This window comes from Haemaphysalis longicornis, unplaced genomic scaffold (genome assembly GCF_048455015.1).
Source record: "Haemaphysalis longicornis isolate Haplotype H1 unplaced genomic scaffold, Haemaphysalis longicornis Haplotype H1 scaffold_9, whole genome shotgun sequence".
NCBI classification, from domain to species: Eukaryota; Metazoa; Arthropoda; class Arachnida; order Ixodida; family Ixodidae; genus Haemaphysalis; species Haemaphysalis longicornis.
In genome coordinates, this window is record NW_027526460.1 from 76,770,701 (window position 1) to 76,786,785 (window position 16,085).

General features: G+C 43.6%; 2 protein-coding genes across 6 annotated transcripts in view; one reads left to right on the forward strand and one right to left on the reverse strand.

Moving 5' to 3' along the window:
• Positions 1-16,085, forward strand: part of LOC144151933 (uncharacterized) — a 71,104-nt gene that overhangs the window by 45,290 nt on the left and 9,729 nt on the right. The window contains exon 12 of one of the 3 annotated variants that reach the window (XM_077683107.1): positions 372-7,808. The exons of 1 other annotated variant lie outside the window; for it this stretch is intronic. In XM_077683107.1, coding sequence (XP_077539233.1) covers positions 372-554 — 183 coding nt within the window. In that variant the 3' untranslated portion in view covers positions 555-7,808. Of the gene's footprint in view, positions 1-371; positions 7,809-14,504; positions 15,835-16,085 lie in introns of those variants that run through there. One more of the 3 variants, XM_077683105.1, reaches the window with a different exon arrangement.
• Positions 7,805-16,085, reverse strand: part of LOC144151935 (androgen-induced gene 1 protein-like) — a 72,817-nt gene continuing 64,536 nt past the window's right edge. For all 3 annotated transcript variants that reach the window (XM_077683115.1, XM_077683113.1, XM_077683114.1), the window contains 3 exons: positions 14,359-14,510; positions 12,222-12,290; positions 7,805-10,103 (listed from right to left, as the gene is read on the reverse strand). In XM_077683115.1, coding sequence (XP_077539241.1) covers positions 12,229-12,290; positions 14,359-14,510 — 214 coding nt within the window. In that variant the 3' untranslated portion in view covers positions 7,805-10,103; positions 12,222-12,228. The remainder of the gene's footprint in view (positions 10,104-12,221; positions 12,291-14,358; positions 14,511-16,085) is intronic.

Here is a 16,085-nt window from a genome sequence, read left to right on the forward strand (position 1 = left end):
ATGGCATGTGCTAGCTACGATGCAAGCATCATTAGTTGACTAAAATTAGCATTCACCTGAATACACGAGAGAAAGCAGAGGCATCAGAGCACCTCTATAATTTCCTTTAGTGTGTTGCGAGCCTTACAGTATGCTTAGCTGCCAATCGGAAGTATAATTCCAGAGTAGTCAGCACTGCTTATGAAAAATTCCTGTTAAGCAGTGCATTAAATCTAAACTTGTACATGCCGTAACAGTAGTGTTTACCTCGCACCTTGTAGATTCTTTACCTTTAGTTAGTGCCTTGCCTTTAAAGTCTGATGGTGGATGCATGGTTAGCATCTTGTTTACGAAAAAGCTGAACTGCGGCTAACTATCACGTCTTCTCTTAGGTCAAGGTGAACGGCATCGAGTACCAACCGGTCGAAAGGGGCAACAACAAGAAGCATGCCAAAGCCCAAGCGGCCATGCTGTGCCTCCAGAAGACCGGCGTGATTGGCAAGAGCTACTTTCAGAGTGCCTCTACACAGCTCTCAATGGTGCCGCCGGTGCAAGACATAGACCTCATGTATTAGTAGTCACATCGTCGTGACACACCCACAAAACCTCACACTTCGTACGAGCACACGAGTCGTGGCTTGAGCATCGAGTGGCTTGCGTTATGAGTGAACTCAAGCAGTCTTGGTAAGTGAAGAGCGAGCTTTTAGGATTTGGCATTCTTTGTCAAGGTGGCCGGGTGGTTCGTTGTGGCCCGAGTTGGTTTATCGTTTCCTATCAGCTGCGTTTTATGCAGCAGCAAGCGGTTGTGACCAATTTTGTATGCAGGGCTCCTATGAGAGAGTTCCAGTTTGTAAAGATGGCAAGGGTTGGCCCCACAGTCAAATATGTGTTCAGGACCCCCAATCCTTGACAGTAATCCACTCTAACTTATCAAAACCAGTCATGGGGTGGCTTGGCTGTTAACCTGTACAGTGTGTTGTTTGTTTTAACTGTTTGCTGAGCTGTGCCGGTGTTTTGTCTTTCAGTGCAGGCTATCCACCTGATAGTGTCCACAACTTCAGGGGTATTCTGTACGAAAGGGAAATTTGACGTTTCTAGTCAATCTTTGATAGCAGTCCTCCGAGTTCATTTTGTTACATTCTGTGTTAGCGTACAGTCAAGGTTGAACTTTATCCCAAGCGGGAAATCTCTCGCGGGCGGAAGCGCCAGAGACAGATGGGCATTATTGCCGCAAGTGCTGGGCATTAAGCGGCATTGCAGTGCTCAGTGTGTTTCTGTAACTCGAAAATGACTGTGATAAAGTGTCGTCGTGATTTCTCGTCATTACATCAATATTTCAAGTTGTGTTTGTTTCAAGTGTACTTCTTCCAAGTGTACTTCTTCCAAGTGTACTGTACTTCTGTTGAAAAGGCGGCGTTCCAAAATGTGAACTGTGCTGTGTACTAGTACATTCTGAAGGCTTGCACCAATTCGAAAGTCCCATCGCTCTCTATGGTAGCCTGGGGGCAAAGTTGTTTTGTTCCCGAGTTCTAGTTGAGTCCTGGGTCTTACTCGTTGTGATTGGTCGAATTGAAAAAAATTCCTATGACAGAGTTTGTCCTATGTGCCATTAGTTTTCATAACCATGCTTTTAATGCTTGAAAGGCAAAGGAAAGGGGTGGTTATAAAGCGGGGTTATAAAGGGGGGTATAAAGCGAATTCACAATTTGTACATTGTCCGTAAGCGTGCATAATAGTTGGCTCGGTGTTCATGCCTGTGTAATCCAAAAATTATGCACTTTTGGCGTGTGTTCAAGATCCCCAGGTGGTCAAAATTAATCCGGAGCCCTCCACTACAGCGTGCCTCATTGCCTGCGTTGCGTCGGCGCGATAAACCCTACAATCGATCGATCGATCGATCGATCAATCAATCAATCAATCAATCAATCAATCAATCAATCAATCAATCAATCAATCAATCAATCAAAAATATGCAACCCCAAAAGTTTCAAAACGTGCCACCACTACTGTGAATGCTTGTCTGTACTCGGTTACAACTCAAGAACGGCGCCACCTCATGTAGTGTATCACTCCGCCAAAGCGCCGGACCCGTGACATCAGTGCGCGCGCGTTTTGAAAAGGGTTTGCTATGAATGCGTGATATCGTCTGTCTTGTCTCACGCAGTTTGTTTGTCGTCACTGGAGTCGTTTATAAGCATATTAAGTAAAAAAAATCACGGGAACGGCTCACGCCATGTTCAAAATATTCCCAGTAACGCCCTACTTGCGCCGTGTGGAGAAACATCCAGCTATGGTGATAAGGCACAGCGGCAACTTCCGGTGCTGTTCTTAAGTTGTCACCGGGTATAGCTTCATCAGCTGTTTAAATGGAGGTTCAGTAAAGCAAAGAATTGACACACTTTTGGAGATTTATAGTATGCTTTTCTTAAGTTATCTGCCCATCATTAGGTGCCCAGCTACGTTTTCAAAACCATAAGCCAACCATGCCAGCAAATGAATTCCTAAATGATGGAACATTTAAATTCACTCGCTGCATTGGCCTAAAGGTTAGTGGGTTGTGCTTCTGAGCAAGATGTCACAGGGCCAATTCTGGGCTGCTGCAACTATTGTTGTGAGAGAGGAAAAAAACAAATGCCTCTGTGCCTGCATTTTGATGCACGTTAAATATCCCAGGGTGGCCAAGCGAATCCCAAGCCTTTCACTATGGCTAAGTGCTTCCGCACACACAACTCTAGTCCAAAGCACTCGAATTTAAATTACCATATTTTTGCATGTGTAACCCACACCAGAAATGCGAAAATTTCAGTGGCAAAGTAGGGGTGCAGATAATACGTGGATAATAATAAATTGTAAATGGCAAAAAGGTTATTACTGAAGCTTGTTTAGTCGATTTTATGGAGTGGGTGAGGGGGGTGGGGTGGCGAACAGCTAAGCACTTGTAACTAAAATAAATGTCTCGCAACTTTTGTTGAGGGCATGTTCCTAAAAGGACAAACTTGAGCTTACGAAAAATGTTGCCTCAGTGGCACATCTGGTAGGTCTTGTTTCAGTTCCCAGTTTTGTCAAATGTTTTGCCTCACGAGTCGTACAAGTGCGACCAAAAGAGTTGCGTGGGTGCTTAATGCTTAATTGTTTCTTAATGCTCACGTCTACATCTATGACAGTTGGCGGCAAAAGTTTAGTGGCAGCATGGCACGAACTACGTTGGCTCGATTCGTGATGCGCTCATTTTGTGTCATGAAAGAAACGAAGTAAAAACAGGAGAAGAAAATGCGGGTTTGGTTATTTACTTCTAAACAACGAGAGCATGAGCTGTCATCGAACAAAACCTGAGAGAACTGTGAAAGGTGTGATCTGTTCAGTTAAAGCAAGGTTATTCCATCTTTAGTGTCCCTTAAAAGTGGACAAGTGAGTTGTCGCAAAGTCTGCCTCCTCAGTGCAACAACTTCGAGATGGCTCCTTCCTGCCACAAACAGAAAAAGCCGCCCGCATCTTCCCACGGGGGGAAATGCGTCGCATCTACTCGAGTCAAGCAAAGCGTCACGTCAAGCGTAAGCCATGCAAAGACGCCCTTGACTGAATTCCGAACGCGCGCTCCGCCGCTTATATACGTTGAGGGGACTGCGTAAGCCGGTCCCAGTCGACGACGTTGGCGTACTTGTAAAGCGGCGTGGACTCTAGGTGTTTGAGCCAACCGCGGATGTTGCTTGGCCGGAGAACGGCACACCGGTTATATGCGCAGCGCGCCCGAAGGAGAGGAAACCGCGGAAGAGAGAGTACTGCACATGCGCCGGCCCAAGCGCGTCTGCCGCGGCTATGCCGCAACATGCCGCGGCTATGACGCAACACAATCCAACACAATCCACTTTAATCCAATCCAATCCAAATCCAATCCAAGCCAATCCAATCTAATCCAATCCAATCCAATGCCCCTCGCGAGAGAGTGTTCGAATCCAATCCAATGCCCCTCGCGAGAGATGTGTTCGCTTTCGCCTCGACTCGACGCGCATGCGCAGTGAGCGTGCGGACTACGGACGCCAACGCGGGTGACATCGTGAGTTACTGAAATGCTCTGCATTTAAAAGTCACTTATGTGTGCAAGCTCTACTCCTTTATCGTCGAGAGGTTCTGGCATTAAATAGCATTCATACTTGCGAGCACTGCCTGTGGCTTGCGGCAGCATGTGCGAGTTTGTGTGCGTGAACTTTAGATGGTATTGGGAGAAAATGGCATTGATAGTTGTGGGCACCTTCTGTGTTTGGTAGCAGTGTTGAGAATTTGAGTTATTTTGCGTCAAAAGTGGTAACAGTACGCGTGCGTGTGTGTGTGCATGTTTTAAAGGGACCATAAAGACAAAATACAAGTCTGGTTTTTTTTAAACGAATGGTACGTCAAAATAATAGCCATGCATTTTTCAATCGAATTTCTGACAATTAAATTAGTTAATAAGGGAAATCGATGAAAGGATCGCAAATCAAGAGCCACTTTCTGGCACTCCCCCCTATGATGCTGCAAGGACTAGTTAAACTAGTGTGACTGGCGAACGCCAACAAAAGCTACCGCCAGAGCTTCCATGTAATTATTGTGCCTGTGGTTTTGTTTGATCGTATTGCTTGAGTGGTAGCATAGAGTTAATGCACCTATTACCCTTTTAGGTGCTACTCAGTGACACCACTGCTGATTTGTAGTGGGAAATCTAAAAGATTGAGTTGAGCGAATCGCTGGGAGATAGCTTTTTCACATAAGTAAGGATGAACGCTGTCTTCGTGGTCCCTTTAAGACTATCGAGCAGAGTACAACACATATTTGTCGTTCTTTTTGTGTGTTGTCATTGATTCTGTGAGTGTGTGGCCCATGTGATCGTATGTGCACTGTGTAGGCAGTACTTGTCCTGTGTTTTTTCGTAAGCCTTCGTTAACTGTTTGCACTGTTGTCTTGTTTAACCATTGAGAATGTTAAGCACAGCAGCTGCGTTCAGCTCCTTGAGTTAGTGCGGACAGTTTGTCATTTTGAACAGTGGTCTTGTGATGTCTTTGTTTTATGTTTCGTTGGCAACTCACCTAATCTATCGAAATAATGCTCGCAAGTTGGCAAAAACAAGTGGGATCATACAGGCAAATTCCATGATTGCGTACTGCCGACTATCCAGCCGATATTCTGCCAAGTGTAATGCTAGGCACGCAGGCTGGGGTGTGTGGATGTTTGGAAAGTTTGAATATTCGTTCAAGTAGTAGGTGGTTCACTGCTCATTGCGATGTAAATTTTGGCTTTACTGTCTAGACTAAACAGAGAAAGGGAAGGTAGGTGTAGGTAGTGCCTGTTTATGGCTGCTGAGTGCTCTTTTTATGTCAAGGTCAATTTTAGTTAACTGTCAGATCACTCTGAACAGTTGGCATGGCTTACTGCATTGCATATTGCACTCCCAGGGTTGATTTGACAATTCCATACGTTAAAGTATTTCACGTTATCAAACCATCTCACCTTGTGCTGCTGAGCCACAAAATGCGGGTTCGATTCCCGGCCACGGCGGCCGCATTTCTGATAGAGGCGAAAAGCGAAAGCACCCATGTGTTCAAGATTTCGACGTACGTTTAAAATCCCCAGGTGGTCAAAATTAATCTAGAGCCCTCTACTACGACGCGCCTCATTGCCTGTGTAGTGTCGGTGCGTTAAAACCCACAATCAATCAATCAATCAATCAATCAATCAATCAATCAATCAATCAATCAATCAATCAATCAATCAATCAATCAATAAAATCAAATCAACACAATCAATCATAAAATCAAACCATCTCATCTTTAAGATGATGCAAAAATACAAATAAAAGATCATGCTCCTTTACACAAAAGTTTTAAGTGGGTAAATTGCCAATTTGATCACAACTGTAGTGGACAAAGGGCTGCACCTTCAAAGCCGATTTTCTACTTTCAGCGTTTTTTTTGTTCCTCAATCCCGTGATGCAACGTATGTTTTTTTTTTTTTTTCACACGTTTTCTTCTGAAAAAATTTTCCATAAGGATGTCACGAAGGCGGTCCACCCCAGCTTTCTTTCGCTCGATACGCCCTCGAGCGGCAAAGTCAGCAAAGCCAAATAGAATACCACACTGTTCATGTCTCACCCCTGCAAAGGCTTCCCATTCTCTCGATTATGCTGCTAGTATACGCGTTCTCAAAAAAGTCGTTTTTGTCATTAGTAATCACATTTTGCGTACTGACCAGTTCCTTCATGCGGCATTTCTTTGTCTCCAGTTTAATGACTTTCTTCTGTACCGGTCTTGATACAGCGTGATTGACTGTTTCATAGCAATAGCCAAGGCAGCATATTTTTGATGGCCACTAGAAGTGCGAGCCTTACCAAACACAAGTTTGTTGTGTTCTCACACCAATCGTGCTTGATTTTCAAGCACCAACTCATGTGCCGCTAGCATACTCATTGCTTCAGAGCTTTATTTTTTGTTGCATAGTACAGTATCCTATGGGGGAACCTATTTGGGCAGTGATAGATACAGAAAAGCTGGGCAAAGATGATACCAGTTTCCCTTACGTAGGTTCAGATCCTAGTTACAGGAGATTTACGCTCCTAAAGATGACGTCCAAAACTCGAGTTTCGTGCGTGTTGAACGATCCCAGCAGTCTAGATTAGCCTTCCACAACGCACACTTTGTAGCCCGGGTGCCACTTTGACACGTTAAATCCCAAACAAGTTTGAGCTCATGATTGTAACAAAATGCACCCCCATTCAGTGATTTTTTAACACTTTTTGTGATAAAAAGACTGGAAATTTGTCACACATCAAAGTTTTTGGAACCACAATTTACATTAAATTTGTTGAGTGGTCTTTAACAACAGAAACAATACTGTTACGTATGTATAGTAACGAGTCTTTTTTAAAAGTGCAGTGGCTTTTCTCTCAAAGAACAAATCCAACAAACTTTAACGTTTGTGCCACGATTGTGGTGTGCCAATCTGAATCACTGCTTCAGGCCATGCAACTTTTGTTGTTGTTTTTTTGTTAAGAGAAAGCGCACTACAGCTCCTCTCTCTAATTGTGCAGTGTTATTTTTGTTTTCTTTCTGATTGTGTAATAACTGGGAACAGATCGACATTCCATGTCATTTCAGGGTGCGCAAAAAAAAAGTGCAGTGAAGGTGTTAAAGGTGCACATTTTTTCATGCTGTTCATAGACTCTGAACTGAAATATGTTATTGCACTTTCATTGCTTTGTAGGGCAGGTACAATTTGTGAAAATGGGGTGTAGTTGAAATTTCTGTTTACCGCGAGTGAAAACGGCCCCTTTAGAAACTAGTTTATCTTTGGAAGCTGGAAGAAGTTTCCAGAGTAAAACCGTTGTACGTGTCACGGAGCAGTGCTGGCAGAATGCTTGCAACCTTTAACTCGAATTTCCAGCATTGTGTGAACTGAGCTCTTAATGACCGGTACAAATGGGCATTTGCACTCGGCGGCATGCATTGTGAACTTTCAAATGTCAGCGGTTCATTGCTGTCATGACATAACATTTGTTGATGCATTGCACTTCCATGGTCAAGAACTGTCGTCTATGAGCTGTCACAAAATGTGATTTAGTGAAGCTGGAAATGTCAGGCATTGTGAAAGGACACGTGCTGTTGAAATGTCTGCAACACCGCTTTGCTTGTGAAAAAGATGCAGCGCTCATGCGCTACTGCAGAACGCTTCTTTTTTTACTGAATTTTTCAGCATCGAATCGAAAGAATGACTCAAGTGTGTGACCAAAGCATATTTTTGTACAAAATGAAATCAAGTGGCTTCCTAAACCTGATTAAAGCGGCACAAGTCTTCTAACGTCATTTCTGCACGAAGCATGATTTATTTCACCAACCAACATTCCAATAACCACAAACAAGCAGCCAGAACCAAATTTCAGACACCCCACATCTACTTGTGGCGTACACAAAAAAAAAAAAAAAACCTTAATTTGTCAGTCTGCCTACCAGCCATAAACATCCAAGCACGCATGGGATTTACATGTGGCAGTACCTAACACACGGTATGGCCAAAACTGGTAATAACTGCACTGTAAAATGCACTATTACCCTGGCAGTTTTACACTGAAGATAACGCACACCACCAACGAAGTAAAACAGATAAGACCTGATGTAAAAAAAAAAATTACACCAAATGTACCGCATAAACGTAATGTATGGCTGATCTATAATGCACACTACCAACTAAGTAAAACATAAAACCTCAAGTCGAAAAAAATGACACCAAATGTACCGCATAAACATGACGTATGGCTGTTCTATAACTCACACCACCAACGAAGTAAAACAGATCTAACCTAAAGTCCAAAAAAATGACATCAAATGTACCGCATAAACATGACGTATGGCTCATCTACAAATATGAGGAGATAAACAGACTTCTCCATAACCTTTGGGCTGCATTTCAGAGGAAAATGTCAGCATTTCCGTATACTCGGTGTCCCCTTGGCGATTTTCCCTGAAATGCTTTGTCTGAAAGGAACCCTACAGGCAACGTGCAACTTTGCTTAATCCGAGAGATTGGGCTTTTCACAGCTCAGTACATTCATATTTGACATTGCTGGTCAGTTTGCGACTAACGAGGAAGGGCCTGAATTACCTGCTTTTTTGTGATTGCAATTGGGAGAACAGCCAAAAGTGGGCAGTCATTAGGCTGCCTTTCAATCAAAAGGAGTAGTTTAACAAAAACTAGAGGTAACACTATTGCTGATCAACCAATCAAGCAAAGCAAAACATAGTAGCGCGCATCGCCTGTATAACAACACTGCAGTTATTTACATTCTTTGAAACTATCACTCAAAAGATAGCTGGGTGACTGTCTGGAGTTTAGCCAGGCTGGAGTTCTTCAAGCTCTTACAAGCAAAGTTAGTGTTATGATGGCTGCTGGGGCCAAGTCATCGATGAGTTCTTGTAATAGTCATTTCTTATAAAGAAAACTGCTGTTTTAAGCTTCGAAGAGCTGTTTCAACCCTATTCCTTTTGCAAGTCTATAGTTTTCATCAGTTCGGGGCTGTCTACAGGCATCAATTGAATGCAAATGTTGGCACCTGCTACAGCACTGGGGAGCTGTAGGAAACCAGTGGCGATGTCATAACTACGTTGGTTAGGTAAATCCAGTTTGCTTTCAAACTGGGATGCTTGTTGCTCCAGCATGGCAATCTTTCGAACGGGGCAAAGTTGTATGTTGCCTTCAAGGTGTCTTCAAGATAGGACTAGTGGAATGGCACAAGGTTTTGTTTTGACTACAAGGTGCTATCATAGCAGGACTAGTTAGTATGGTGCTTGCACAAAAAGTGCTTACCAAAATTTCTACAAGCTGCTCAAATTTCCCCATAAAGACATCTATAGCTTCATCAATCAATGCCATGCCAGTCTAGCAAAGCGCTGAACGTTCCCTTTACAAAAGAGTTGCATCAAGCATGGCGTTCACATCAGCACCCAATATGGCATTCAGTCAAGAGACTGTGAGAGCGAGTGGGTTGTTGGCAGCTAATGTGTTTGCTATTTGGATTATTCGGGAAATTAAGTGAAGCATCCACTCCACACACACACCACAGTTGCTTAAGTATTGTTAAAAAGCGAAAACCTGGCAATTCGCAGACATTTGCTTGTGCCGTGAAAATTACACCGGGATACTCAGAATGTAAAACCATCTTGCAACATCAACGCTTCTGATAAAAAGCTTTGATAGTATTTAGCCACTCAACAAATAGAGGCCTGAAAGTTTTCACTAACAGAATTGCACTGTTGACGCAGAGAAAGGCGTGCCCTTCGCCACTATAACCATTTGCTGAAATATGTATGCTTGGACGCTTGCTAGTGCATTGACTAGCGTTCACACATTTTTCGCGCATAAACAATACTATATTTCACCGATTTTAGTCTCCCGTCTGCAGTGCACTTTACCCCGCATGTGCACACAACGTGTATCAGTACTGTATTTGTACTACAGTGCAGTGCAGAATAGTCGCTGTGCGCTCGCTGGATACTCTGAACGAAATACTGCAAATGAAGCCATCACCGAATTGCACAGAACACCCACAGCCTTCAAACAAGGAACCAAATGACTAGACAGATGACTCTTCTCTCTTGCTGTACCTGAAAGAGGCGGAGAAACGCTGCGTTTGAATAGAGAGGGGAAAAGCAAGACAGGGTGTTTCACCTCATTTTCGCCAGAGTTAAAAAATATGTCAATGCACTCTACAATGACGCAACCAAATGCATGTTGCTCACTTTTCTATGCAGTTTCTCACGCGATTTTTTGTACGTTGCTTAATTAGATAATTAGTCAATATTAATTACCCAACTTTTAAACCAACGAAGCTAGGCAAAAAATCTCAATTAGAAAGTTTCGGAGCGGTATTCGAAACGTCAGAATAAACAGTTTATGTCTTTCTATACATTAAGTATTAGTGTTTTTCAGCTTACTGAAGATGCCCGCGAATTACAAAAAAATACCACATGACGTGCCGGCGTGCGCGTCTTGATTGCAGTGCTCCTAAACGTTTTGCGCACCAACTGCCATAGGCGCACTGCTGCTTAAAAGGCGACAGGGCAGCAACGTAAACGTTGGCTGTGCCATTTGCGTCAGCGATGTGTTTGTCTTGCAACAGATCGCCAATAATAGCGATAAGCAGACGGAGCGGTTATCACTTGTCCTGCCAGAATCAACAGGTTCGTCATCCGCTGTCACTTTTTAAGCGGCAGCGCACCTATGGCAGTTTGTGCGCGCACATTTGGGAGCACTGCAATCAATACGCGCGAGTCGGCACGCCACGCGATATTTTTTTGTATTTCGCAGGCATCTTCAATACGCTGAAAAATACCAATACCTAATGGACAGAAAGTGTTTATTCTGACGTTTTGAATACCGCTCTGCAACTTCCTAATTGGGATTGTTTTTACCTAGCTTTGTTGGTTTAAAAGTTGAATAATTAAAATTGACTAAGTATCTAATTAAGCTACATACAAAAAATAGCGTGAGAAACTACATAGAAAAGGTAGTAACATGCATTTGGTTGCGTCGTCTTATACCACTGCTACACTAGCGTCCAAATGTCATTTGAACCAAATGTAATTTGACTCAAATGCGAAGTTGTGCTGCTTCACTGGGTTTTGAAATGTCATTCGGCTCAAACGACATTCGAGCCAAATGAGCACCCAGGGAGACATTTGGGCCCTCAAATGCCATTTCTAGCACTCTCGCGCACAGCGTTCTAAGTCGGCATAAACAAATACATTAGCGGCGTACCTAAAACAAACAAAATATTCTTAATTGTGGGACTTTGTTCATTTCTCGTTCACTTAAATCGTGATATCGAGATGTAATGATTCCGTACTTTCAGCACTAGTGCGAGCAAGCGACAAACCAGTGTGGCCAGACAGCACAAAAAACCGCGATTGCGATTCAGAATTAAGCAAGAACCGTGTCAAAGCTTACGTTATTGATAATTTGATATCACTTTAATGCCAAAGGCTGCCGCTAAATTTGATTGTTGCATTATTGTGTAAAAACAGAACTCGACAGCAGCGGCGCCATGCCGCACGGCGAGCGATTGTTAAAGCTTTCAAATGCCATCGAAATTGTAGTGGAGCACGGCGGATTCTGAATGGCTTTCGAAGCACCCCATTTGAGTCAAATGACATTCGGACCCTAGTGTAAGCCGGGGGTATTAGAGCACATCGAAATATTTGTTAAACTCTGGCTAAAGTTTGGTGAAACACCCTGCATATGTTGGTAGAACCCACGCCTCTAGAATGAGCAAACGACTGAGAAATAGTTCCACGCAGTTGGTAGTTCAAAATAAACAACAAGGGGTCGCATAAAATAACCCAATTCGATATGTGCACATTTGACTGCAGAACAAACTGGACATCAAATCCAACTGATGATTCATAAAAAAAAAAAAATGCAAGGGTATTTTTAGGTACTGCAACAGAAAGTACAACAATGTTACATTCTGAACGTCGCACGTAACTACATACTACAGTTTAAAAGAATTCGTGGAATTGTGTGACAGATTGCCTGTGAAGGACTCATGCAGTGAGCTACATATTTCAACACGTGCACTACACTGACAGGAGTCACCTTTTACGTGACCTTCCTTTCACGATCGCCACTGGGATAGATAGGAAAGGAAAAGTTGTGTATGCGACCACAGTCAAGGGCAAAGCGACCACGCAACTCAATTATTGTGTCGCAGACGTAGCGCTCACCGTTGCATCAGTCCAAGTGTTCAGTCTCGGACATGGTGGTGGGCGTCTGTTGACCTGGGCGTGCCACAGCTGTGAAAACATACCGATTGGAAAAAGTCTGTAAGCCAGCTCACCCTTTAAAGTGCTTATTTAAAGGGGCCATGAAGACAAAATACAACTTTGTTTAATTTGGGAAAAAAAAAAAAAAAAAAACCTAGGCTTCAGTACCTCACGCAGTGCCATTACAGCTGCGAAATATGTGTTTTTAACTGGGAAAAGGCAAAAAATGTTGAAAATTTTTTTGAAAAACTGCGACACAGCGATGTGTTATGGGCCAGCGATGTTGTATGGGCCCGGACTGAAAACATAGGTGTCATTGCTTGAACTGCTCATTAGCCTTCAAGTGATGCAATCAGAGGGAACCAGAGGCACCCCTACAACCGCCCAGTCATGTGTTTTAGTGATGGGTTATTTCCGTGGCAGCGAATTGCCCTGCTTTAATTAAAGGCCACCAAGTGCACTCAAATTTCATCTCAACCAAATTTATGTTGACCGCACAGTACGGACCACCAAACCAACTCGGACACGACTGCCAGCCCCATAAGATGCCTTGTTAATCAATTAGAAACATTTAAAATAGCTCTGCCGCTAACAACACTGCACCTGCCAGCGAATCATGCAAACGGCCATGAAGCAGAAGTGACATTGCGGCCGGCCGGTCGCTTGTTCGTCCCTCTAGCCTGGAGAACCGGTCGAGCTCAGCTAGGCGTGCTTCTCCTACGGCTGCTGCGAGCGAGAAGCATTGCGTCCAGGTTTTCTCCGGTCATCCAGCTGCTGTGTCGCCGGCAGTAACATCGCTTCAGCGTGGCCGTTATGGTGGCGCTCTTTTCAGTTCCGGTTCCAAAATTGCCAATTTTTGCTGGTTGTTTGTGCCATGAATATGCGTATTTCAGCTTGCAGTATTTTTAGGCAGACTACACGAAAATGAGGCTTTCAAGATGACAAAATTTCGAGTGCACTTGAGTTTTAATATTGTTGTTATTTGTTCGAAGTTTGCGATAAAATTGGTACCACTGTTATCGAGACAAAGCAATCTTTCAAATGAACCGAACTTGTACTTTGTCTTCATGGCCGCTTTAACTGCGCGTGTTGATCACATGACCATGCAGCCAGGAGTGTGCTAATCGAACAGGAATAATGGCAGTGCTCTCTAATGCATGTCACATATTTAAAAAAAGATATATCTTCTCATTTCGCCTTCAGTCTAGTTTTTTTCGAGACTACGTGCTGCTGTATGTGGGATCTCGTAGTTTTGACGATAGTGTCAGAAGTACAAATATGTTTAAACAAAAAAAAGTGACTGCTGTCACGAACAAAATGCGTGCTCGTTTTATAATAGTGTTCGCTATAATCGACACTGTGTGTACTCGTTATAAGAACACAAATGCTGCTTTGTGAAATACTGATCAACGTCGAGATTAAGTGCGGATTCAATGCTAAAGTAAACACCAATACAAAAGACAGTCTGGGCAAACATCCTATGTGTTAAAGTTTTACGCTAGGATTTTTATGTGCCATTTCAGGGCTCTAGAGCTTTTATTAAGTTGGATTTTATAGGTGCAGTAGCAGGACCTGGCTATAATGCGTCAGACACAAGGTTAAATTTGATTTCTCTAAGGTAAAACGCTCAGCTAAAAACGGGGTACAATCAAAGTAAAATCAAGTGTTTTGTAAAAGTTTGATTGCATTAAAACATTTAAAAACATTCTCTAAGGGAACCAGGGGTTCATCACCTAGCAGTAAAATAATGTAAAAAGCTATAGAGCTATCTTATTTCTTAAAGCACGCATCAGTATGTGGCGTAGCTACAGCAAGGCATATGTAGCGATCAGAACCACCTGACGGTTAATAAGCAGTCTGCTACACTGACACACGCTACATCTACGCGTTGAGTCGCTTGCCACTTATGTGTGTAACATAAGAAGAAGAAGAGGAAAAAAAAAAGCTCACATAAGAAAACTGCGAGGTTGTTGTAATACTTGATAATCGCAACTCGCTTAGCCACATCCCCTAACACCACACACAGGAGTGCTGACTGAGGAGACAAAACTTGTTCCGCTCAAGCATTACAAGCATTACCCCTTTCCCCCAAACTTACGCCAGAAGCAGTAGTTGATTTTCTCCGCAATCACGTAGACGATAAACATGGCAGAGGCGCAGGTGCCCAGAAAGACGGGCAAGAGTCCTGGCGAGAGGACCTCAAGGACAGGGTATGGCCAGATTCCGTAGACCATGCCCAGGTACACGAGCCTGCATACAAGACAAAAAAAGAGGGTCTTTATCTATCTTTTTTGGCATAGATACTACAAGGGAGCGGGGCAACTGCTGTTTGTGGAACGCCAGAGACAAACCTGACAATTGCGGGAAAGCATCTGCCTACAAAGTGCTTTGGAGACGGGACACATAGTGAAGGTGGAAAACGACTACTAACGACATTCGTACAACTGCGCACTAGCCCCGTCATTTATTGAAGCCTTGTTCCACATTGGAGAATGTCATTCAATCTGCCTCGTGACAGTTACCACAGCACGTGTCGTTGGATTCACGGGAACATTGGAACATTGATGGTCACTGCCTGGCATGAAGATGGCTAATTGGCTATGTGTGAAAATGAAACGTTTTTAAGCAACTTGAGGAGGATACTTTGTGCTTGGTAAATCTTAAGAGAAGAGGGCAGCACGAAATTGGAGCACCATTGTGGAAACACCTGCTCATTTCTGACGTGTGAAAAAGTGAGTGCTCAATAATGTTGGTTGGTATGAACGGGACATTAACAGATGAACAAATTTGACACAAGCAAGCACACGTAGCGCTCCTACAAATCATGAACACACTCTTAAATATAACCGAATCACAGTCTTTGACCCGCCATGCTGCAAACTCAGAATGGAACACTTGGAGAAGGCAGGCAAAGCTTTTCTTATGTCTAAGCTTTGTAGGGTTGTAATGGCGGGAGTTGCAGTTGTTCCTACTCAAACTTTTTTGTGTAGAAACAAGCTAGTATAGGAAAGCCCTGAAGAACTGGGTTATAGAGAGTTTGTAATCTGGGAACAAGGCCAATATATTCCCACAGTACCACAGAACCCTTGGAAATTGGATGTACTGCATCTTGCCAATGAGGAACCAGAATGACCAAGTTTGCACAGGACTAACCACGCACTAAAACGCAAATGCTGATTCAAAGGAACCTGGAATTCGCAAAGCAATCAAGATCTTCTAGCTCCCGGGGGACTAACCAAAGGGTCCTGAAAACACGGATTGATAAACTTTCAAAACGGGCAGACAATTCACCGTAATGCTGCACTTGGGACAGAAACATTGCCGCAGCAAATTAAAGAATTATCGCAGAGCTGACGCAAGCTCTATGAGCGAGTGCGGAACAAGGCGCAAGAAAGGCGCTTCCAAAGGAAAACAGCACGGCGCCCATGTACTGCGAGTCCTCAAACTGCACGAAGCGCTCCCTCACGTCAGTGGCTGGCTTCGCAACAACCACTGCCCACAAGTGGGACCTTCCCTGGATGACGACAGAGTATGTGAATGTCTGCAGCTACAATCTTCCTACAACGGTTTCAAGGTGAGGTACCTACCTAGATGTGCACGTGCACATAAGCATCAATCGCTGAGCCATAAAATTACAGCCACAAAGGGTCCAAGCTACAGTTTGGAAATCACCGTGACCCAAAATGAGGCCGCTTCTATGCTGGATTATAAAGTGCATCTCCTTTACTAAGAAAGCGCCATTTCAAGGTCCCCGAAAACTTGCTCAGGTGCCTACCTGTGTTGCGCGGAAATCTATAATCCTACCGCACGCTTATCCTGAAACAC